Genomic DNA, 24737 nt, shown 5'->3' on the forward strand with positions numbered 1-24737 from the left:
ATTAAATGCAGTGTTGAGGCTGTCATTCTCAGCATCTGTGTGGATGTTAAAATCGCCCACTATAATTATCTTATCTGAGCTAAGCACTAAGTCAGACAAAAGGTCTGAAAATTCACAGAGAAACTCACAGTAACGACCAGGTGGACGATAGATAATAACAAATAAAACTGGTTTTTGGGACTTCCAATTTGGATGGACAAGACTAAGAGTCAAGCTTTCAAATGAATTAAAGCTCTGTCTGGGTTTTTGATTAATTAATAAGCTGGAATGGAAGATTGCTGCTAATCCTCCTCCTCGGCCCGTGCTACGAGCATTCTGACAGTTATTGTGACTCGGGGGTGTTGACTCATTTAAACTAACATATTCATCCTGCTGTAACCAGGTTTCTGTTAGGCAGAATAAATCAATATGTTGATCAATTATTATATCATTTACCAACAGGGACTTAGAAGAGAGAGACCTAATGTTTAATAGACCACATTTAACTGTTTTAGTCTGTGGTGCAGTTGAAGGTGCTATATTATTTTTTCTTTTTGAATTTTTATGCTTAAATAGATTTTTGCTGGTTATTGGTGGTCTGGGAGGGTTTGAGCACAAAGAATGGATAACATTTATTTATGCAGAAAACGTGACCAGATTTACAGGTAAGAAAGTTTTATTGTGTTTTCACATCATGTGGTCCTCAGAAAGAGAGTTTAGGTGCATTTGAGTGGAAAATAGTCTTAGTTGTTGACGCGTCGCGGAGGATCAGCTGTTTTAACGTGCAGATACGGAGCGGCTCAGCTCAGCTCTAAATAAAGGAGGAAAAAAAGTATAAAAATGTCTTTGTAAAGCTCAGTGCAGGTGTGCTGTTGTCACCGCGCTTTAAGAGGTGAGGACGAGTCGTAACTGCCGCAGAAAACCGCAGATGAAAAGCTCACAGCTCGCTTAATGTGGCCAGTTCAGTCGAACCCTGACCCCCTGTCCATGGACCAAGTTTAATGCTGCTATCGACCCACAATGTAAAAATAATAGTAACGCACAGTGACATGAAGAAGTAACTTTAATCTGATTACTGATTTGGAAAGATTAACGCGTTAGATTACTCGTTACTAAAAAAAGTGGTCAGATTAGAGTAACATATAAACTTGATAAGCTCTCTGTGAGGTTTTGAATGCTGGTATCCCCAAGGCTTAGTCTTTCTTTACAACAGTCCAGGAGTTCTTCAACCATCTGTGGATTACAAACAAGTCTTTTGGATGATGTTTCACCCTCATTGCAGATGATACAAGCACTCATTTTGCAGACACAGCTTCAAGGATACTCACTTCACCGTTATGCATAATCTACAACACACACAAATATAAATATATTTTAATACAGTTACCTATAGATGTTATTTTGATAATGTGTGGTGTCTTATTCTAACTTATTCTATCTTATTCTATGTTATCTTGGGTAAACTAATTGTTAATCAGAAAACATTTACCTTATTTACTTATATAACATGTGTTATTGTTACAGTATATAAAAATAAATATTACTTAACTGGTCATGAAACCAAATGTTAACACTGAAATTATTATTCCCTTAAAAACCACAGCATCTCCAAAGATTCCTGTCTGTCCAAAACTGACTGTGGTCACTGAAAAATTTATGAGTAACATGTAGTTGATAAAACTGGTAAATTGTAACAAATCCTTATTCCATTAATAATATAAAGACTTAAATATCAGTCTGTGCTGAGTCTGCAATTTATAAAAAAAAGTTTTATATGAAGTTAGCAACAATGAAAACCCATAAAAGACTCTAAAGTTTAATAGAAGTGACTAAGAACAGGGGAAGATAGTAATTTAGAGGGTTTTTTGCATCCTCGGCAAACAAGTCCCTCCAAAAGGGGGTTATGGGGGTCAGAAAAACTGTACCCCGCTATTTTCAGTCAACTGGACCCCTACCCAAGTCAAATCAGCAAAAAAATCAATTTTGGCACAAAAATCCTACGGGAGCCCTTTTTATGACATATCGCACCACACTATGTTGTCCATATTATATTTAGCGTCATCTTTTTGAGACTAATTCCACTCAATGCTGTTCTACGTTCTCTGGCAGGTTGTTCTATGTATCCACCACTCTCACTGAAAAAGAGAATTTCCTCAAATCCAGATGTGACCTTCTTTTAAATCATTTCTTCCTGTGACCCGCTTCTGCCATCTTCTGATAATCTGATGAGTACATTCACTGTCAAAAATGTTATATTTAAAAAAAAACCACACCATCGTATCCCCTCTTTCACGTATCCAGTGTTGGTAATTTGAGTTTTTTGAGTCTTTCCTGCTATGAATATTTTGAAAACTTATTTATTTATTTTATTTCTGGTTATCTCTTCAAACAATCACTTGTCAATATTAAAGCTTCCTCCTAACCTTTTTTTGTTGGGTTTTTTTTTTTTTTGGTGGTTTAAAAAAGAATTCTAGCAAGAAATTATGGAAAGTTTTCCTGATTATATCTGTCACTTGTGATGCCTGGTTAATAATTCCCTATCAATGTTTATTAGAAGTTATTGTTAAAAATAATTCTGAAATCTTTCTCTCTGTCCACTCTTTCTATCTTTGACTCATTTGCTTTATCAGTTCTGTTAGCTAATAAAACTATATCTTTTTAAGATGATAAACAGACATCGTGCCTTTTGAAGGTCATGTCTGCAAGAAAATGAGCTTTTATTCATTTGGGATTATTGAGTATTGGTCTGTCAGATAACTTTGTGGTATCCTGGGTCAAGGAGCAAATCTCCAAAAGAATCCAGTCTGTTTGTCTGTTTTAATAACTGATTAAGTTCTTTAAAGAGTGATATTATTCACATTTTCAGCAGTGACGTGTCCAGACTGTTTGACTCTGGGGGGGGGGGGGGCTGTGTGCACACACACACACAAACACACATGTATCTGCTTAATTCATTAAAACAGAACATTAAGGATTAAGGTTAATGATGATTAGGGTGATAGTAAAATAAGCTTTTTCCATCGGGCTCAGTTGTACGGTACCAAACCCAAATTACCAAAATGACAAAATGAATATTGCACCTCTACAAATATAATTATCAAGTTTCTCATCAAAACATTCAATCTTAATCCTGCCTCTGACTGGACAGATAGCCAGTCATACTTTACAATAATGTGGTGGCCAATCAGAACCTGAGGCGAACCCGTCTGCAAGTTTCAGTAAGTTAATTTAGTCACCAAACAGGGATGGATCCGGGGGGGGGGGGGGGGGGGGGGGATGAGCCCTGCTCCCCACCAGTTACAAGTTTTTACACAGTTTTTACACTGCATCATGTGTTCATAGAAGTAGGATAAACTTCTGTAATCTGCAGGTTGTTATTATTGATTAGTGTTTTTGGAGATTCCTGGACAATCTTTGAAAAATTCACTGGTATCATGAAACATATGGTTTACAATAAATATTTATATTTTACTTTGCAAATTTGAGTTTTTCACATTAGTATTCACAATGGAAAGATTTCCTTAGTACGAGTATAATTTTTTATTTATTTTTTAATATCAGTGCCAATATTACGGTGTCATTCCATGAATGACTGGAATTCACTGAGTGCATTTCCCAGCTGCGAAGAATCGGGACCCCCCCCCCCCCCCACATAAATATCTGGATCCAGCCCTGTCGCCAAGGGCCTCATTTTTTTCACTGACAAATAGAATTCAGAAATGAGTCATTTCAGGTCCACGTCTTTCCTATAAAAGGAAAATTTCTACATCCACCCTCATGGATTTGTGCGACTTTAAAAACCATTATGACTATGTTTAGCTATTAGAGGTGAATAATGTATGATTTTGCAAAATATGACCCCTTTAATGAAATAAAGGCACAAAAAAACCCCCTCTTCTTATTTGATGTTTGTTGGAATAGAAATGTTGGGACATTTTTCCCACTTAGTGTAAAAGTAAAAACAAAAACAACACAAAAACACATCAGTCATATTTGCTCAGTACCGATATCAAGTACCATCTACTAAAAACTGGAACTTCACCATATCTGCAGTGAAGCTGCATTAAGCCACCGAACACCAAAGCTGTTTGAATTTATCCGTTAAGCAACTCCTGCAAACACGACGCGTCACCAGAGATAAATCATTTTGAACAAAAAGCATTTTTATTGTAATTTTCAGTTTTCTGTATTACGCCCCATCTTAAATATCAGGGCAGCTGCTGAAATCTGATTCTTAAACAGGTTATGTACAGTTTATCTGCTGTGTGTAAGATAAAATGTTCCTTTTTGAGTCCCACACGGGGAAATTTATGATGTCAGCAGTAACTGGATAAAGTAACATGTGCAAATTGAAGGAATGTAACTAATTAGCAATTTTAAACAAAATAATTCAGCTGTGAATGTGATGTTATCAGCTGCCCAAAATACTTTTATTTTTATTTATTTATTTATTTGCAACTTATGTCCATATGTCTTTCTCATCCAGATGTTAATAATTTTGGAATTTTGCAAGACATGGTTCATAGCTCATCATATGTTCTAGGCTCTTGGTCAGGACCCCCCCCCCCCCCCCCCCCCCCCACACACACACACACACACACCACTAGTTGTTCACTTTCCATCTGGTTGCCATGGTTTCCTTGCACCTCATGTCAACCTTGTTAATCCAGATGACATCTGAGCCAGTATTACTCTGTCTTCACGGTTTAAGGGGCCTTACTGAAGGCCAGGTTTTGACCTCTGCTGTCCGTGTCCAACATCAGGAAATGAAATGTCTTCTTCTTTTTTTTACCAAACTAACAAGGTTCAGGAAGTTGCAGCCTGACAGCAAAATGTGTTACTTCAACTCAACTGTGATACATCCAGCTATTCCTGGGCTTTGGAAAAGCCTCGGCATATTCACTGTAAAATGCAATTAGTGAATTGATGCATCATCTCCATCCCATCTAATTTGTTACCACAATAATTACAAATCAATAAATCCTGTCATCTTTTAATTTGAAAAATTAAAAGAACATATAATGAGGATAAACTGATCAAGATTTGTTGAGCTTTGAAGTACCAGATCAATTTAAAAAAAGTAAAAATAATAAACAAACAAATAAATAAAAAGCAACTCTTTTTGCTTGTGCAGTCTACTGCAGACCTGACTGTCACCTGCTGGACATGTCTGGGATTGTTGCAGGGAATAAACACAAGGCTAATTTATGCTCCATTTACATGCATAAATCTGTGTGCGCATTTCAAATGGTGTAACCGTGTCTGTCCACACACTTCCATATGTCCATTGTGCTGACATAGATGTTAAGCAATATGTCCACTGGAGGGCACTGCAAAATCTCAAACATTTGTGACAACATTAATAATGCCAACATAATGATAATGTATCAACTGCAGAAGAGATAAATGTGTTGGCAGCAGCATAGCCAGAAATAGTACATGCAGTGGTGGGCACAGTGCGGCGTGCCCTGTGGTCGCCCTGAGCAAAATGGGAGCAGCACAACAAAATGTCATTGAATGGAATATTCAGCGTACAAAAAGCAAGTGCATTTAAATTCTCCAAAAATCATTGGTTTAAAAATAGCTTGATGATGTTAATTTAGCAAAACAACAACAAAACTTAGTTTTACTGGTTTAAGATGGAATTTTTTTTTTTTTTTAACTCTCAACAGCTTCATACTGTAAAATGTACAGGTTGTTCCTCATATCTCCATATTTTTATTGTATTTTTTTACAGAATTCTTCCTGCCATGAGAGCCACCAGCTTCTTTTTTGTTTTGTTTTAATGTAAAAACAATGGATTAAAAAATTAAAATCTAGCTGACAATAGAAATCATGAAATATCATGGACTCGTACTGTCTGCACTCAATTACAACTCAAAGTAAATGTAATAATTGTTGAATTGTTCTTCCATATTGTCCAAACTTTTTCTGTTTTGGGTTGTAAATGCTGTATTTCGACGCTGGCACACTGTGGCTTTAAGTTACCTGCAACGAGTTATATTTTAGAGATTTGATTGTGTTTGAGGTCTCAGATGGCCGTTAACGTGCACCTGAACATGACCTTATCGTGTCTGGGTTTTAGGAATTGACCCTCTCACTCACCAGCTGTCATTTTTCGCTGCTTGCTGATGGAAGTCCCCGAGCCCTCCCGGGAGCCGACTCCCGAAAGCTGTCAGGGAGCGACCTGTGTAAGCAGCAGAGATGTGTTTGATGTGGAGCGATGCGCAACTCCCAGTGGTCTTGCATTAGTCACTGACTGACAGGGAGTCTCGGCTCGTGCAGTCAGGCCTCCTGCCCAAAAACCTACCAGCCCGCTGACTCGCTCTTCACTCTGAGGTGGATTAGTGATGCATCTCCTACAGGATCAGTGCACCGAGATGCATCACTAATTCTCCTCAGACTGACTGAACAGCATCTGACCTAAAGAGAGACACACGGGGGGGGGGCGACAGTCCCCTGGTGCACTTTTGGGGGGGGTGGCCCCTGATGGTCCCCCGGTGCATGTTTGATCACAGCTGTGTGTTATCACTGCTCCTGATCTGTCAGCCACAGACAACCTCTTCCTCTGACGCACCCCCCCCAATCAATACGTTAACCTTTCTGGCTCTGAAACACCTCCCTTCTTCAGGTTTCTCTCTAAATCACTGTCAGCTTGTTTTCGTCCATTTTTCTCTCTTTTTCTGTCTCTCTAATTGCCTCTTTGATTTCTACTCTTTCACGCATGTCGTTGTAGTTGCGTCAACTATATCAGCCCTTCTAACCATCTTCCCCTCCCCGTCCTCCTTTGGAGAATCAGGTCACTTGGCTAAAGTGTCTCTTTCACCTTGGGCACCGATCGGGTCGCCACCTTTTGTCTGTCCTGTGGTTTCGAGCGTTCTTGTCTCCCTCTTGCCCTTTCATCACCACTCCTCCTTTTGCTTAATATTTTCTACCTTTCTCTTCACCTTCTCCTGCCTCCTCACCTCTGTCATCTCTGTGTGCATCCTCCTCACTCCTCCTTAATCCCTCGTTCTTCAATCTGCTCTTGTCTTGTTGTCCTCGGCGACAGATCGATGTCCCCTTGCTTACCAACCCCCCACCTTTGCACCACCAATCATATCTTCTGAACAAGTGCTGATTAATGACATACACTTCCTAATGAATTATTCACCAAAGAGACGAGTGGAGAGGCAGAGGAGGGGGGATGCCGGAGAGGAGGCAGAGGTGACAAATAAAGAGCCAACGTCAAGCACAAGAATTAAGCGGGAGTGTGCAGAGGCACTGAGAAGGAAACAACTTGAGGAGATTATGTAAAAGAGACTGTGATACAGAAAGAGAAGAGAGACATGTGGAGACAGATGACAAACTGAAGGACCAGCTGCTGCAGAAGATGGACCCCTAGGCTCTCAATCAGCTGATATAGAAGTAAGAACCCAGGGTCAGGGGATCAGCTGCTGTAGAACATGGACCCCAAGGCCTCAGGATCAGTGGATGCAGAAGAATCCAGGGCAAGGGCATCAGCTGCTGATGGACCCCAAAGAGTCAGGATCTGCTGATGCAGAAGTAAGAACCCAAAGCCTGGAGGATCGGCTGCTGTTTTCTTAGTTTCAGTCATTTGTTCTTCCTGTTGTTGTCAGCAAGCTCAAGGAAAAATATTCTCTTTTATGTGATTTAGCAGCATTTACATTGTTGTAGACAGTTTGATCAGATTTAAAATGGGTAAAAGGGGATTGGTCTGTGTGTGATACAAGAGTTTATTTTCATATTTAAACATTTAATGAAGACTTAATTATTTAAATTCATTAGTTCTTTTCAATAAATACTTCCATCCATCCTCTTCTACTACTTACTCCAATTAAGGGTCACAGGGGTCTGGAGCCTCTCCGAGCAGTCATGGGGCGTGAGGCGGGGTTCACCCTGGACAGGACGCCAGTCTGTCACAGGGTCACATACAGACAAACAAACATATTCGAACCTGTACACACACCTACAGACAATTTAAAGTTTCAAGTCCATCTAACCTGCATGTCTTTGGATGTGGGAGGAAGCCAGAGCACCCGGAGGAAACCCACACAAAAACGGGGAGAACATGCAAACCCCACACAAAAAGGACACTGGTGGGAATCGATCCCATGACATTCTTGCTGTGAGGCAACAGTGCTAACCACTAAGCCACTGTGCTACCTGAAGAAATGCTTTCATGTTAATAATGTAAATAAATTTTAATTACATTTTTAAATTTTATTATCCAAAAATGTTTTTGGTTTTACTGACATACTACTAAGTCATTCAGCATTTTATTTTTAACTTCTATCCCAAAAATCTGGCTTTCTGACTGATTAACTCACAGAGTCCCATCCATTTGACACTACAGAAGTCGTAGATAAGCACGAGAACCAACAGGCCTCAGGGCCTATACAGGACTTCTTTACATTGCAGTAATCTAGGCTCCTTTGTTATAGCTCCATGTCCCCAGGATGGCCCCCAGCCCACAGTCTAAGAAGCTCTGCATTAATGTGATGACTTTCCTGCCCACAAATAAGATTACTTGCTAATTGTTGACCCTGCGGTCTGGATGGAGGCTAAAAAAAGGGATCATTCCAATTAGGAGGCAAATTTCACACACTGGACAGCTTGGAACCATGAATATTCATGCTGAGGGCTGTTGTTTAAAGTTGATTGTGGGCTCTGATCACTCTTTTTGTTAAAACAGTCATTAGACCACAAAGTATTATTTATAAAAACACGTCAAACGCCTCAGTCTATTTATACCAGTGGTGTCCAAAGACCTGCGCCCTCTTGGCCCTTTCTGGAATGTCTTTGGACACCTCTGATTTGTACAGAATGCATTGTATATTTTGTGTTTTTAAATATTTGTCATTGTTTTATGGGATAATTACAAGTTCACACATTTATCAGGGATCACAGGTTGTGACACATGAAGAAGTCCTCTTTCAGATTTTAAGCCGATCTTCGCACATTTCTGGAGTCGATTTTGAGCCTCATTCTGCTATTTTCATGGAAGCTCGTACTGGAGCTGTCCAGCACTCTGGTGCTGAAATAGCATTTTTTTTTCTCTTATTCTTGACAGTTTTTCAGGCCAGTGAGTCACACACACACACACACACACACACACACACACACACACACACACACACACACACACACACACACACACACACACACACACACACACACACACACACACACACACAGAGTGGGTGACACATATATCCTAATCCCAAAAATCCATCACTCCCACAACCCTTAATTCCTCCTCTGTTTGATAGCTCTTGAATGTGGAAATGGAGACATCACTATGTTTTTTTTTTCCCTCTGCTGTGGCCCCAGCTGTACTACAGGAAAACATTTTTTTCTATACTACAGGAAAACATTTTTTTCTAGAGTCCTATAAGGTGTGCGCCTGTACATCTGTTCATATGATATAATTCAAAAACTCAAACAGAGCAGGTTATCCTCATGACAGATTTGTGGTAAAAGCTCATGCAAAAATAATAATTTGTACATATCCCACGTATTTGTCAGCTGGCAGGTGTTGATGACATCATCAATAGCATGACTGTGGATTTTCCAGTTTTGAAAATACAGTAAATCCTTCTTTTTGTTATTTAAAATCCTTGTATCACACATTTCTGGAGGGTCTGTTAAAGGATCTTGCTCTCCTGGTTCATGTCAGTTCTACCAGAAGGAGCCAGAAGTACAAATTGATAATTTCAATGCAATAAGATAATACAAAGAAAGTGATATGCATGTGGTGCTGGTTCCCATCATGGCAAAGAGTAGACTTGAGGTGATCACAAATCCTGCTGATGAAAGTGGCAGGGTCGGAGCCTGGCCCGAGGCAGACGACAGGGACCAGGTGAGTGGAGGAGGGGATGGCTTGTCAGTGATCTGTAAGCAGAGAGAGTTGGGTAAGAACATTGATGTTTTGAGGAATGTTCCTGTTGGTTAAGAGCTGATGACTAATGTGGAGCAACTTCTTAGTTCTGATATTAAAGCTGATATTAATTAAAGGGATTCTGAGAGACTACCTAAAGATTGGAACTTGCAATGCGCTGATGTTGCTGCTACTGTTACATGCATCCATCCCTGCCCAAACATAAATAAAATGATGCATTCCACAGTTTTTAATTATTATTATTATTATTATTATTATTATTATTATTATTATTATACTCCTCGGCAGCCACCTTTTCTCTTTGGTTCATTGATTTTAATTGGGTTTGATTGTCACACATTTAATTTTGAGAACCTCAGAGTAGATATGACCTCTGCCCCTCCTTGTGAACTTTGGTGCCCCCTAATAGAGGCACTTACAAATGTCAGTGTGTTGATGCTCTGTTCTGGCATTCTCCACATTTTTTCAAGCATCTTTGCAGTGACAGTGACCTGCTCATGTGCAAACTGTAAATTATGATGAATTAGTACTGCCATTTTTTTCTAAAGTCTTTTTTTCTCTCCTACCCATTTCAATCCTTGCAGAGATCTCTGTCAGCCTACTGTCGGTCATTGTGACATTTTGCGGCATCGTCCTCCTCTCTGTCTCCCTCTTCGTCTCCTGGAAGCTCTGCTGGCTGCCATGGCGGGACAAGGAGGGCGGAGGTTTGAGCCTGACGTCTGGGCTGCTCCCTGGAAGCAGCCTCGGAGGCCTGGCAGGTGCCGGCGGGTCACTTTTACCCCCGCTGCTGCAGAGGAAGGACGGCCACTCGTCCTCCTCGCTCTACCCATCTCTGGGCCAGCAGGGTCAGCACCATCCCCACTTCTCTGATCTGGTGGGGTTGGAGAGGGGGGAAGTCGGTGGTGTCGTTGGGGGACCACATGAAACCCAGGAGCACTCCTACCTGGATATGGACTCCTATCCCAACAATGCTGGTGAGATAGCAGTGAGACATTTTAGCATTAAATCAACTGACTGCAGGGGTCATGTTTTGCTCCCATTTGTCACATTTTTATGTGCATATTAATACAAAACAATAGAACAAACCATATGATGAAGTGCTCATATAAATCTGTTTATTTTCAGAACAAATGAAGTTAAAATATTTTTCTTTTTTTCCTTCTCAGTGGGACATGTCTTGTATGCATATTTGGTTGCATTTCATCAGAAGTATTAAAAAATGCACTATAATGTGTAGTTCATATTTTATTTATAGCAACTCTGCCCCATTTCTTATTAATACGTTATTTCTTAAAGCTGCATTAATTGACGTTTTCCAACTTGGGTGTAAGAATGACCCAATGGACACATTTTTAATTTGGCAAGAACATATCTGGGACTTTAAAGGGAACTCTGGAATTTTTCAACAATAACTTTAATCATTGCACTGCTGAACCATCCATCCACCGGGCTGTGGCGGATAGATGGCTGCTGTTGAGAGGTGAGGATGGATCGGTTGTCTGCCTAGGTATTTGCCACCAGGACTCAAGGCGGTTTTGATGCATGACACCAGCACATGCTCCCAGACCTCACCTGATGTGAATATTGAACTCGAACTGAAACACTGTTAGAGCAAATAATGCACAGTGAACTGTTTCTTGTTGACACTGAACAGACGAAATTGTCTTTAGAATGTTTGGTAGCATGGAGAGGGTCCCTCCCTATGTGTGCATGAAACCTTTTAAAATGGGCGATTATACAATAAACTGTTTGCCTTAGCCTCCCTGTTGTGAAAGTGTAGGAACACGGACCCACAACAGGGGGCGCAAATGAACGGGCAATGGAGGAGTCAAATAACACTGTTTTTACTGTTGTGAAAACAGGCACAACAACACAGCCGATTACAATATTGAGACTGAGTCCAATAACAACGGTGTCGTGTGGGCAGGCTCGACGATAGGAGACGTCTGTCCAAGTCGAACCGGAACCAACCCGATTTCCTCTGCCACTGAACCCCGGGAATACTGGAGCCGCCAAGTCCCGAATCCCCAGGTGGCCACTGCCTCCGCTCGTCGGATCCGGTACTGCTGGCAAGGAACAGAAACAGTCAGGTGTGGATGCGGCTGCACCCAGCAACACGGAGGGTGGAGAGTCCACCTCCACCTCTCGTTAACAACAACACAGGAGTGTAGGAAGATGAGTACTTATCCAATTGTTGTCCAGTAGTCAGCTGTCCTACGAATACTCAACAAGAAATACAACAATGGTTATTTATATGTTTGGGCTGAGAGTGTTACCTCTTTGATAAGGCGATATCTCGGCAAATGAGGTGGAGATGCCGTCCTGCTGATATACCTCCCGGTTGATTGGAATCAGCTGTCTCCAGTGATGGGTGACAGCTGTCATCCTGGCTGCTCCTGTAGGGCGGCAGCGCCCTCCGGTGCCTGGAACCCGCACTCCAGGCAGGGCGCCCTCTAGTGGTGGTGGGCCAGCAGTACCTCCTCTTCAGCGGCCCACACAACACTCCCAGCCATTTGGTGGCACTACTCTCCACTGAGTCATTACAAATGGAATGACAGTGAAGACCAATGCCCTCCTCCTCAGGAATCAACTTGCAATGGCTCAGTGGAGACCAACTCTGCTGAATGGGAAAGGATAAAGGTAAGTGGCTAACTACATACGAGGTCTGTCCATAAAGTAACGGCCCTTTTTATTTTTTTTTTAAAAACTATATGGATTTCATCCATATGTTTTTACGTCAGACATGCTTGAACCCTTGTGCGCATGAGTGAGTTTTTCCACGCCTGTCGGTGACATCATTCGCCTATGAGCACGCCTTGTGGAAGGAGTGGTCCCGCCCCCTCGTCGGATTTTCATTGTCTGGAAATGGTGGAATGAAAAAGACTTTTTTTCCATTTTGTATTTTCAACCCCAGAATATCTTAAGTTAGAGCCTAGGTTGAAAAATTCTGGTGTTTTAATATAACATTTAAGAGATATTCAATGATGTATACAAGGTAAATGTTCTTATGTCCGCCCCCTGACTTGTTTAAAGTCAACTGGCTGTGTTCGCTTGTGTTAAAATCAGTGTAAACCCAAATAAGTTTAAATTTTCACAGCATGATTCATCACAGAAACTCCTTAATTATTTTAACTTCCCAAAGCGGCATTTATACAAAATTGCTGCAGGTTGCATTATTCAGTCAAATGTTTGCTAAAGTCTCATTTGTTGTCCTTTTTTTTCTTTTTGAGTATCAACAAACCAGTGAGTGTAATCGAATCAATGTCATCGATGATGTCGGCCCTGAAATACAGTTAACCAAAAGTGTGTGTTTAATGTCGCTTTGACGACTGGCATCACAGAAGCAATAACGAGAAGGAGATGGGAATCACTCAAATGGCTCTTTTATACATTTCCTCACTGGCAGGAACGCTGAAGCTCAGCCAGACATCTCCAGATGTCCCCAACTCAGAGGGTGGAGCCCATTCCCATAAAGACCTGCCCAACGCCCACTCGCAGCAGCAGGTCACCCCACGGTGAGCCCCGAGTTTGAGTGGCCGGCATGAGTGTGCGGTGTCGTCCCTGGACGTGACCATCACGGACAGGAAGTCAACAATGCTGGACGCTGGAGTTCAGTTCAACTGCATTTCAGCCACACTCTAAAACCAGATAGATTCATTTAACTAAAAAAAAATTGGTGAAACTAATTTCATAAACTTTTTAAATTGCACCAACTTTTTAAAGCACTGAATCCAGAATGTTTCCTTAATTTAAAAATACTTTGTGCTACCTGAACGTTGTCTGCAGTCAGATTCAACCTGTTGGGTTTTACAGTGTGGTATTTCTCAAAGTCAGCTGTGGCCTCACAGCCGGTTACTGGTTTTAGGTTCAGGGACTGCGGGCAATTTTTTCACAAGAAGAGAAGTGAAGGTCAGGGTCCAAAATCAGACATGGGTTCTATGTCAGTACCATTAATAGCTTTTGAAATATCACAATGACTGACAAACACTTGATGAGAAGCATTGTAGCCTCAGTGGCCTTGGTCCACGGAGGTATTGATTATGGATTTAAAGGGCACTCACAGAGCAGAGGCATCCGCTAATAGCATAATAATGGCCAATACCATTATTCAGTCAAACAAATGACAGATATTTATAGAGCTTTGTTTTGTCATTAGAGAAGCCCTCAATGAAACCATGGAAGTAGTTATATAGTTAAGTGGTTATATATGTTGCCTCATCACCAAAAGCTCAGGATTCAGTACCTTGACCACATAGAAAACTGTGGGTGGAGAAGCAGAAAAAGAGCACTGCTCTCACCCTCATTATCGCCACTAAGCAGTGATGTAATTTAACAAAGTAGAAATACTTTGTTACTGTACTTAAGTAGAATTTTGATGTATCTGTACTTTACTTCGTTATTTACATTTCTGGCAACTTTCACTTTTACTCCACTGCATTTCTTCAATAAAATGTATACTTTTATTTCCCTTAAACATCTTCGTTAGTTGTTACTACAATCTACACTGAAAAAAGTGAAACACAGTGCACTTCATTCAAAGTACTTATTTACATTGGTCTAATGGAAAATTGTGGTTTCCAGTTTAAATCTGATGGAATCACTTTACAAAATCATAAATATACATTGAGAAACTAAAAAAATTAGCTGTAACAAATTACATCAATTTTTTTAAGTTGATCCAAAGTACATTTTTTCAGTGTAAATGTAGAAGAAATTTGATTGGGCAGTGCCTGTGGTGAAGGTCAGTCGGAGTGCAGCTGTACACCGGGCAGAGATACAGTCCTCTTCAGTCGGAGCACGGCGCCTTACAGCCCTGTGGCATCAAGTGACGTGTTTGACATAAAACAAGTTTAAAAGACAAATAATATAAAAGATGACTGGTTGAATCTGCTCCCCTGCTGAGGAAGAGGAAACTGTGGAGGGTGAGAACCATCTGTGGTTTGGACTCCAAACTCACACACGCTGACACACACATTCACATGGATTGACTCCCGCTGAAGTCCAGCACACGATTGGAGTTAAGGGGAAAAGTTCAGTACTGATAAAAAGTGCAGGCCTGGCTGTTTCAAACGGAAAAATAATCATTTCTCGACATTGATTGTGGACACGGTGGTTCTGATTTACAATTTATTCATCACTCTCTGTCAAAGTTGTTTAAAGATGTCCATAATGACTACTGGGACTCTGTTATTGCAGGTAAGAAAAGAGAATCACCTGCCGTTTATTTCACACAGTTTTTTCCCCCTCATAATTTGTCATTTCCGTGGGACAGCACATGAAGGTTCTCTGGTGTGTCAGAGAATTTTTCCCATAGCCGTGTTCTCCTGCTGCAGGAGAAAAGACCCACCCTGTCCATCCAGCCATCTGTCTGTGTATGTCTCAAACCTCTTTATGGATTTCCATTTCTTTCATTGAGATCCATCTTTCATTGAGATATGATGGTAGCACATCATGTTATGCCTGAAGGAAAATAATTGCAGTCTGATGTTTTCAAGGGGAGATAATTGGAATTTTTTGTTGTTTTTTAGTACATTATGTTTGTCAATATTTGGTAAACATGGCAATGAAAAGGAAAGTTTTCAAGAAGGATGTGCTCCCAGTGATGATACACGGCATTGAGACATGGATACTCACAACCACCCACATGGAAACACTCAAAGTGAAGCAGAGAGAGATAAAAAGGATCATTAAAGCAGGCATTAAAGGAGTGGAAACACAACATTTATACAGTGTTGCCACAGTTACTTTGAAAAAGTAATCCAATTACTGATTACTGATTACTCCTTGAAAAAGTAACTTAGTTACTTTACTGATTACTCAATTGTAAAAGTAACTAAGTTAGATTACTAGTTACTTTTTTAGTTACTTTTCCCAGCTGCCGACAACAACCCTCTACCACCTCAACATGACAATGATACCTGTTTTGCCAAAACTCACTTTATAGTCACCCTTTCTTGACTTCAATGAAAATAAATACTTGTTTTATAAAAAGTAAAATAAAGACCTCTTTCTTGACCTCATATTTAACTGTTGACAGCACTGTAACAGTAAAACTTGCAATTTCAAACCTACATTGTTTATAAATGTAACTATTAAATTCTAACATTTTTCTAACATTTAAATTCTCTCTAAACATTTTACTTGTCGAAATTATTATTATTTTAAGCAATATTAGTAGTTGTAGTAAAAACCGGCTTCAAAACTGGACCTTTAATCTAGGGGTGTTGTGGGGGGGCACATCCTTGCCCCACACCCCCATTCCATCTGGATTCGCCCCTACTTTGGCGTTTGAGCACAAAGAATGGATAACATTTATTTATGCAGAAAACATGACCAGATTTACAGGTAAGAAAGTTTTATTGCGTTTTCACATCATGTGGTCCTCAGAAAGAGAGTTTAGGTGCATTTGAGTGGAAAATAGTTAGTTATTGACGCGTCGCGGAGGATCAGCTGTTTTAACGTGCAGATACGGAGCAGCTCAGCACAGAATTCTAAATAAAGGAGGGGAAAAAGTATAAAAATGTCTTTGTAAAGCTCAGTGCAGGTGTGCTGATCACCGCCCTTTAAGAGGTGAGGAAGAGTCGAGCAGCTGCAAAAAAAACGCGGATGAAAAGCTCACAGCTCGCTTAAAGTGGGCAGTTCAGTCGAACCCCGACCTCCTGCCCACAGACCAAGTTTAATGCTGCTGTCGACCCACAATGAAAAATAATAGTAACGCACAGTGACATGGAGAAGTAACTTTAATCTGATTACTGATTTGGAAAGATTAACGCGTTAGATTACTCGTTACTAAAAAAAAGTGGTCAGATTAGAGTAACGCGTTACCGGCATCACTGATGGATAGACAACCTGGTCTTCGAGCTGTGAGGTCCATGTGAGGTTCATCCATCGAGAACATTGCTGATTATTTTCAATTGCATTTACAGACTTTGACCGGTATGTTAATTTGATGTTTAATGACAAATGATTCACTACCACCAGTAGCAATGCCAGTGCTGCCCAAGGAGTATCCTCTGCATGAGGTGGGAACACTACTGTACCAACATCAGCGTCCTGGCTGAAGCCAAGCTCCAGAGTGTAGAGTGTGTCATCATCAAGACCCAGCTTCACTGGGGGGATCACATCATTGAGATGAATGATGGCTGACTTCCCAAGCAGATCTTCTACTCCCAGCTGAGTGAAGGAAAATGGTTCAAAGGAAGACAGAAGACATACTACTGAACCACAACCTCAAGAACTGCTCAATTTAGTGGAAGACCTGGGAAGACCAAGTGAAGGACTGAGCCAGCTTGTGAGCAATGATCCACAAGGGAGTGGAAGTCTTTGATGAAATGCACCCAAATAACACAGAGGAGAAAGAGGAAGGAGAGAGAGCAAAATTTTGGCTACACGCCCTTGCTGAAATGCTGATTTTTTTAAAAAGTATTATTTCTAGTGTTCAGCCTTCTCCTCGGCGACTGATTATTCCTTAAATACATAACATTGGTGCCAGGAAATAGCAAGCCATTCATAATCAACAACTTTTTTTTTTTCAAAAAACTAAAAACATGGCAAAATGACAGTAAGGGTGGTTCATGGGTTTCGGATGAACCGCCCACTTTGCCCACGTTTGCCACAATTTTCTTACTGGTGCCTGTTCGGGGTCTCTATCAGATCATGGTATTATCAACGTACCAGTATATCACATTTGGTATGTGCACGTATAATCTCTTCGTGTGTTTACATCAGAGTTTGATGCTGTGAGCTGTCATTCTGCTGTTTTACGCAGCAGGTCCGAGTTGAAAAAAATAGTTCCCTTCTGTGTCTCAGAGCATAAGAACGTAGAGAACAAAGAGCAGAGTGCAGAGTTTCAAACATATTTTTAAACATTTCTTCTCTCTCAAAGTCTGAGCCTCTCTGTGAGTGTCCTCACTGTGGTTAAACTAAAAACCAAGCTGCAGACATATTACAACAAATACTAAAACTTTTTTTTTCAAATATCTCGTTCTGAGGACGGAGTAAAGTAAAAAGCACTGATAAAACCTTTTTACCTCTCAATTAGGTCATGCATTCCACATAAATATGTAACTTCGCAAATCTACCTGCTCAGACTGCAAACCAGGTGTGAATCCAGATGGAAAGAGGGTGCTGCCGGGGGGGTGGGGGGTGGGGTGGCGATGTGCCCCTAAATACCCCTCAATTAAAGGTCCACTTGTGAAGACATTTTTTTTATACTAATGGAATATTACTGCTACTAGTAGTATTTGTAATAATAATAATAACAGTAAATAATATTTTTAACAATTAAAATGTTTAAATCAGTATAAACCTGGGCCTGAGTTTTACTACAGTTCTGCACTGTTTAAATGAGCTATAAATGGTAAATGGACTGCATTTATATAGCGCTTTTCCATCTGCATCAGGTGCTCAAAGTGCTTTATTATTATTATAATTATGCCTCACATTCACCCCGATGTCAGGGTGCTGCCATACAAGTCACTCACTACGCACCGGGAGCAATAGGGCATTAAAGGCCTTGCCCAAGGGCCCTTAGTGATTTTCCAGTCAGGTGGGGATTTGAACCCATGATCTTCTGAACTCAAGCCCAACACCTTAACCACTAGACCATGACTTCATGACTTTCTTTGCTAATAAAATTTTAACTATTAGAGAAAAAATTACTCATAACCATCCCAAAGACATATCTTTATGTTCGGCTGCTTTCAGTGATGCTGGTATTTGGTTAGACTCTTTCTCTCCGATTGTTCTGTCTGAGTTATTTTCATTACTCACTTCCTCCAAACCATCAACATATTAAGCAAATATGTAGGACTGAGTGATGCTGAAAAACTAATTCATGCATTTATTTCCTCTAGGCTGGACTATTGTAATTCATTATTATCAGGTTGTCCTAAAAGTTCCTTGAAAAGCCTTCAGTTAATTCAAAATGCTGCAGCTAGAGTACTGACGGGGACTAGAAGGAGAGAGCATATCTCACCCATATTGGCTTCTCTTCATTGGCTTCCTGTTAATTCTAGAATAGAATTTACAATTCTTCTTCTTACTTATAAGGTTTTTAATAATCAGGTCCCATCTTATCTTAGGGACCTCGTAGTACCATATCACCCCAATAGAGCGCTTCGCTCTCAGACTGCAGGCTTACTTGTAGTTCCTAGGGTTTGTAAGAGTAGAATGGGAGGCAGAGCCTTCAGCTTTCAGGCTCCTCTCCTGTGGAACCAGCTCCCAATTCAGATCAGGGAGACAGACACCCTCTCTACTTTTAAGATTAGGCTTAAAACTTTCCTTTTTGCTAAGGCTTATAGTTAGGGCTGGATCAGGTGACCCTGAACCATCCCTTAGTTATGCTGCTATAGACTTAGACTGCTGGGGGGTTCCCATGATGCACTGTTTCTTTCTCTTTTTGCTCTGTATGCACCACTCTGCATTTAATCATTAGTGATTGATCTCTGCTCCCCTCCACAGCATGTCTTTTTCCTGGTTCTCTCCCTCAGCCCCAACCAGTCCCAGCAGAAGACTGCCCCTCCCTGAGCCTGGTTCTGCTGGAGGTTTCTTCCTGTTAAAAGGGAGTTTTTCCTTCCCACTGTCGCCAAGTGCTTGCTCACAGGGGGTCGTTTTGACCGTTGGGGTTTTTCTGTAATTATTGTATGGCTTTTGCCTTACAATATAAAGCGCCTTGGGGCAACTATTTGTTGTGATTTGGTGCTATATAAATAAAATTGATTTGATTTGATTTAGACCATCACCTCTCCCAGCTATATACAAATAAGTTTTACTTAATTTAACTTTTCTGCATAACTACATAACTAATGTCTATGTTCAGGCATTACTGGGTCTGTTTGGGGTTCTAGCTTTAAAATCAGGTCATTTAGAGTTCATGAAGTCATAAGTATGAATATGATTATGGATCTTGTGGTTCATATGTGTTTGACAGCTGTTTGAGGTTCAATGAACAGATAAACTTTGTTGTCAAAGCAAGTATTTTCCAGTTACATCTTCTGGATAAAGTAAAGTCCTTCCTCAGGAGGAATCAATTTGGGGTGAAGGCAAAGAAAAGGTGAAAATGTCCAACAAAATAAGAAAAATACAAATTCCACACATATTAAGCAATACAACTAAATTGGGGGGAGATAGCAATAAACCCTCCAAAATGCATCCCTGGACATCCGCCAACAAAGGCTGACTTTCACCACAAAAAAGACCCCCCCCCCCCTTCAGATCCTGGCTACGGGCCAGGTTGTTGTTCTTCTGGTCCTTCAAGAAGCCTCAGAATGCCCCACTTTGACCTCAAATTTTCAAAAGCTCCACACCGAGTAAGGGGGAATGCCCCCCCCTTCCACATCATTCTCCTTGCTCGGGGGTGGGGGCGGAGGGGGGCTGGTCAGGGCTGTATTATTTTGTGATCTTGATCACAGGTTTCGAGTTCCATCAATCATCCATCTCTGTATATCTTTGGAAATATTTTGTGCTGTTTATGGAGGTGTTCATCTTAGTTGATGTAAACTGTTGACCCACTGAAAATCTGACATACGAGTATTAAATAAAAGCTGACATCAATCTTTCTTCTCTGTAATATTTTTAAATACTGTTTCATGGAATTACAGTTGAAATGACAAATATATTGTTTGACAAATGGGGGACAAATGGAAAAATTAAGTTTGAATGTTTTTGCAAAGGTGTATTTAAAATTATGTTCACAATTGCTACAACGACTAAAAACCAGAATAAAACAGTAGAAATTAATAAAGCAGAATGAAGGAAAGGATAAATCATGACAATACATAAAGTGAAACATGTCATCTCTAAAATGTAATAAACTCCTCCTTCTCAGTTTCTCCATGGAATATTGTCAAAAAGTACATTTTATATTTTTGATATTGGGTCCTATCTTGACAATCTGTGGGACAAGTGCACACTAAAAAAGGAACCACTGTCCCAACGAGAAAAAGTGATGCAACAATTTATAGATTTTTTTAAAAGTTATTTCAACTTAACTAGAGATGTGGCATTAACTCAGTTGAAAGTTGAAATACGAGGTCTGTTAGAAAAATATCGGACCTTTTTAATTTTTGCAAAAACCTGATGGATTTTGATGGATGATGGATGCATCAGCCAACCTTGAACCTTCGTGCACATGCGTGAATTTTTTCACACCTGTTGATTGCGTCATTTTCTGGTAAGCAGCCTTTGTGTGAGGACGTGTGTTGTGCAATCAATCAATCAATTTTTTTATATAGCACCAAATCACAACAAACAGTTGCCCCAAGGCGCTTTATATTGTAAGGCAAGGCCATACAATAATTACGTAAAAACCCCAACGGTCAAAACGACCCCCTGTGAGCAAGCACTTGGCTACAGTGGGAAGGAAAAACTCCCTTTTAACAGGAAGAAAAGATTGCATAATTTTCTGGTAAGCAGCCTTTGTGTGAGGACATGTGTAGTGCACTCGGTGGATTTTCATTGCAAGGAAAAAGACGGAACGACTGGAGCAGCACCGCATCAAATTTTGCCAGAAACTGGGCGACAGCCAGGTGGAAACCATTCGGATGATTCAGACGGCTTTCGGTGGCTTTTTAGTCATGTGACTATCCGAGAAATTGTGGAAGAGGTGGGCATGTCACAGCATGTCCTGTGAGACTTCAACACGGAGGCGCTTTTGCTCCGTCAGCAGCAGCATGAATTTCACAGCCACTCTTTTCATGGCCATATCTTCTGTCACAGTGGAATGTACCGAAAAAGTGCTGATGTCCACCTCTTCTGCAATTTTCAGATAGTCACACGACGGTCCCACATCACCACAGCGTTCACTTTGGAAATGATCTGGTCATTTCAGCATGTTGATGGCCGACCGGAGCGTGGCTCGCTCTCCACCGTTGTGCGGACGTCTTTAAACCGGTTGTACCGCTCCTTAATCTGTGTGATGCCCAGAGGATCGTCACCGAAAGCCGTCTGAATAATCAGAATGGTTTCCACCTGGCTGTTGCTCAGTTTCTGGCAAAATTTGATGCGGTGCTGCTCCAGTTGTTCCGTCTTTTTCCTTGGAATGAAAATCCACCGAACGCACTACACACGTCCTCACACAAAGGCTGCTTACCAGCAAATGATGCAATCGACAGGCGTGAAAAAATTCATGCATGCGCACGAAGGTTCAAGGTTGGCTCATGCAAGCACATGTGATTCAAATCCATCAGGTTTTTGAAAAAAATAAAAAGGTTGGATATTTTTCTAACAGACCTCGTAACTAAGTTGAAATAACTTTAAAATATCTATGCAAATTGTTGCATAAATTTTTGTCATTGAGACAGCAGTTCCTTTTTTAGAGTGTGAATTTGGGGCATGATAACCTCCACTTTGCTGTTTGCGCATAATCTGAAGAAAAGTCAGCCTTAGGGTAGAGAGGGATTGTATTTAGTCACTTATGCACCACAGTCACAGGAGTCATTTGCTTGTCATCACTCCTTCCCTTTAAGTGCAGCGGCACTGTGACTGACTCAGAAGTGAGAGGTTTGCTGGCAAGGAAAAGAATCATCATGCAAAGTGTCATTGTACAAATGTGTAATTTACAGAGCATCAATCTTCCACCAAAGCTCCCTGAAGCATTTGATCTCCTTCTCTTCATCTCCCCCTCATGACCTTCTCCAGCCTTTGGGGTCCTCAGCACTGAAGCACCTACATGCTGGATCCTGCACAGAGGAATGTGACGCATGGCCAAAATGATGAAGCTGACAAGTAACCCTTCATTTGACATAAAGTCAGACATACCCAAGGATTCCATGAAGAGTCTAGGACCAAAAACATCCAGTCACTGCCTTAGGTTGCTAGGTAGCCTTCAAATCTCACAATCATACAGTAAGACAGGAAGCACCAGGGCTCTGAAGACTTGGACTTTCATTCTCCTACACAGACATCGGTCTCACCAAACACACCTGTCCAGTGACCTCACAACTCCATAAGATATTCCCAAAGGATCCACAGACATGAACATCCATGTTGAGATAAGTGAATCTCTACAAGTTAAGCAGTTTCACAGCAAACAGTTCCACTTCAGATGTATGAGTCCAGGAAGCCACTGGAAACCTTGGTCTTAGTCCTGATCCTGGGCAGTCACACATGGGTGCTAGTGGTCAGCGATCACCTTAGTATTTCTTCTGTTTTTCTTGTTGCTTAATGCTGACAAATTGATTCTGATTCTGTTTTTTCTCTCTCTCTGTTTGAGGGGGTCTTCTTCTGCAGGCCTCCTGTCCTGTGCACCAGCATGGACTCCCAAAATTTCCTGTATATTTGTATTGTCAACTCTGTTGGTAGCATGGCCCAAGCAGAGGATCACCCCTTTGAGTCTGGTCTGCTTGATGTTTCTTCCTCAAATCATCAGAGGGAGTTTTTCCTTCACACTGTCTTCTGTGTTCTTGCTCTAGGGGTTAGTAAGGTTAGACCTTATTTGTGTGAAGAGCCTTGAGGCAGCTTTGTTGTGATTTGGCGCTATATAAATGAAAATTAATTGAATTAAATTGTGCTTGGCTTTAAAATGATGACTGCATTGGATTACATGAGCAATGACGTTTGTGCCGTGCACTGCTTTGTGTCAAGTGGAAGATAGGTCCAATCTTGTCCACAAATATACAGACGGGAGCTGTCACACTGTCTTAGCTGATGGATCTGAAGAAAACAAGTTAATACCCTCTTTGAGATGATTAGGAAAATTGTTTGACGATAACTGAAGAAAATAAAGTCTGTGTTTTGGAAAACTGTTGTGCATGATGTGGATTTATTCATATTTTACATTATTATTTTTTAATCGGCTGATATTTGAAAAGACGTGTAGTTTAATTTTGCAAACATGAACCTCTAAGCCTCAAATTTCACTTTCAGTGAAGGAATTTTAATTATTCCTTTGTACTCCATTAACATGGTGCTGTCTTTGATTTGAAAACATGTTGCATGTTGTTTCAATTTTGATGTTTCCTCACCACACTAGTGTTTTTCATTATATGCTGCAAACATCCTATTCAACTTCCCCACTTTTTTGTTTGACTTTTCATTTTTTAGACCCAAACCCATGACTCACCAGCTCTCCAGCCCTGATTTCCACGGTGAGGAGAAAGAGCAGGTAACCTGCATCGGCCAGATCAAGCCGGAGCTCTACAGACCCAAAGGTGACCAGGGTGAAGGCAAACAGGGCGACAACTGTGGCAAGATCAGCTTCCTCCTCCGCTACGCCTTCAAGTAAGTTGCTACAAAGTCACCTACTCACTGTCAGCAGCCCTTCACGTGCAAGATTCAAAGTCTCAATGCACAGCGCCACAGTGTCTTAGTGGTTGTCTCACAGCGAGAAGGTCCTGGGTTCAGTTCTGACATGGTCCTTTCTGAGTGGATTTTGTATGTTCGCCCTGTGTTTCATGGGTTCCCTCCAGGTGCTCCAGCTTCCTTCCACTTCCAAAAACATGCAGGTTAGGTGAACTGGCATCTAACAGGGCTATTCCACAGGGCACAGTTCTACTTCGATTGACCACTATCCAAAAATGTGTAAAAACAATACGAAACGACTTAATCTGGCTTGCTTGCTTCCTAACAGCCTGGCTTATAAAGTTCAGATCTGGTAACTGGCTGACTAATACAACCCCTGGCAAAACTTATGGAATCACCGGCCTCGGAGGATGTTCATTCAGTTGTTTAATTTAGGAAAAAAAATTGTGGCAGTCAGTAACGGTTACTTTTTTAGACCAAGCAGAGGGGAAAAAATATGGAATCACTCAATTCTGAGGAAAAAATGATGGAATCATGAAAAACAAAAGAACGCTCCAACACATCACTAGTATTTTGTTGCACCACCTCTGGCTTTTCTAACAGCTTGCAGTCTCTG

The 24737-nt window shown here is 40.9% G+C and overlaps 1 protein-coding gene across 1 annotated transcript in view; it reads left to right on the forward strand.

Moving 5' to 3' along the window:
• Positions 1 to 24737, forward strand: part of syt3 (synaptotagmin III) — a 113082-nt gene that overhangs the window by 15973 nt on the left and 72372 nt on the right. Inside the window, exons 3-5 of the mRNA XM_034190388.1 lie at positions 10465 to 10854; positions 13287 to 13395; positions 23924 to 24100. Of these exons, the coding sequence (XP_034046279.1) occupies positions 10465 to 10854; positions 13287 to 13395; positions 23924 to 24100 (676 nt within the window). The remainder of the gene's footprint in view (positions 1 to 10464; positions 10855 to 13286; positions 13396 to 23923; positions 24101 to 24737) is intronic.

This window comes from Thalassophryne amazonica, chromosome 16 (assembly GCF_902500255.1).
Source record: "Thalassophryne amazonica chromosome 16, fThaAma1.1, whole genome shotgun sequence".
Lineage (NCBI taxonomy): Eukaryota > Metazoa > Chordata > Actinopteri > Batrachoidiformes > Batrachoididae > Thalassophryne > Thalassophryne amazonica.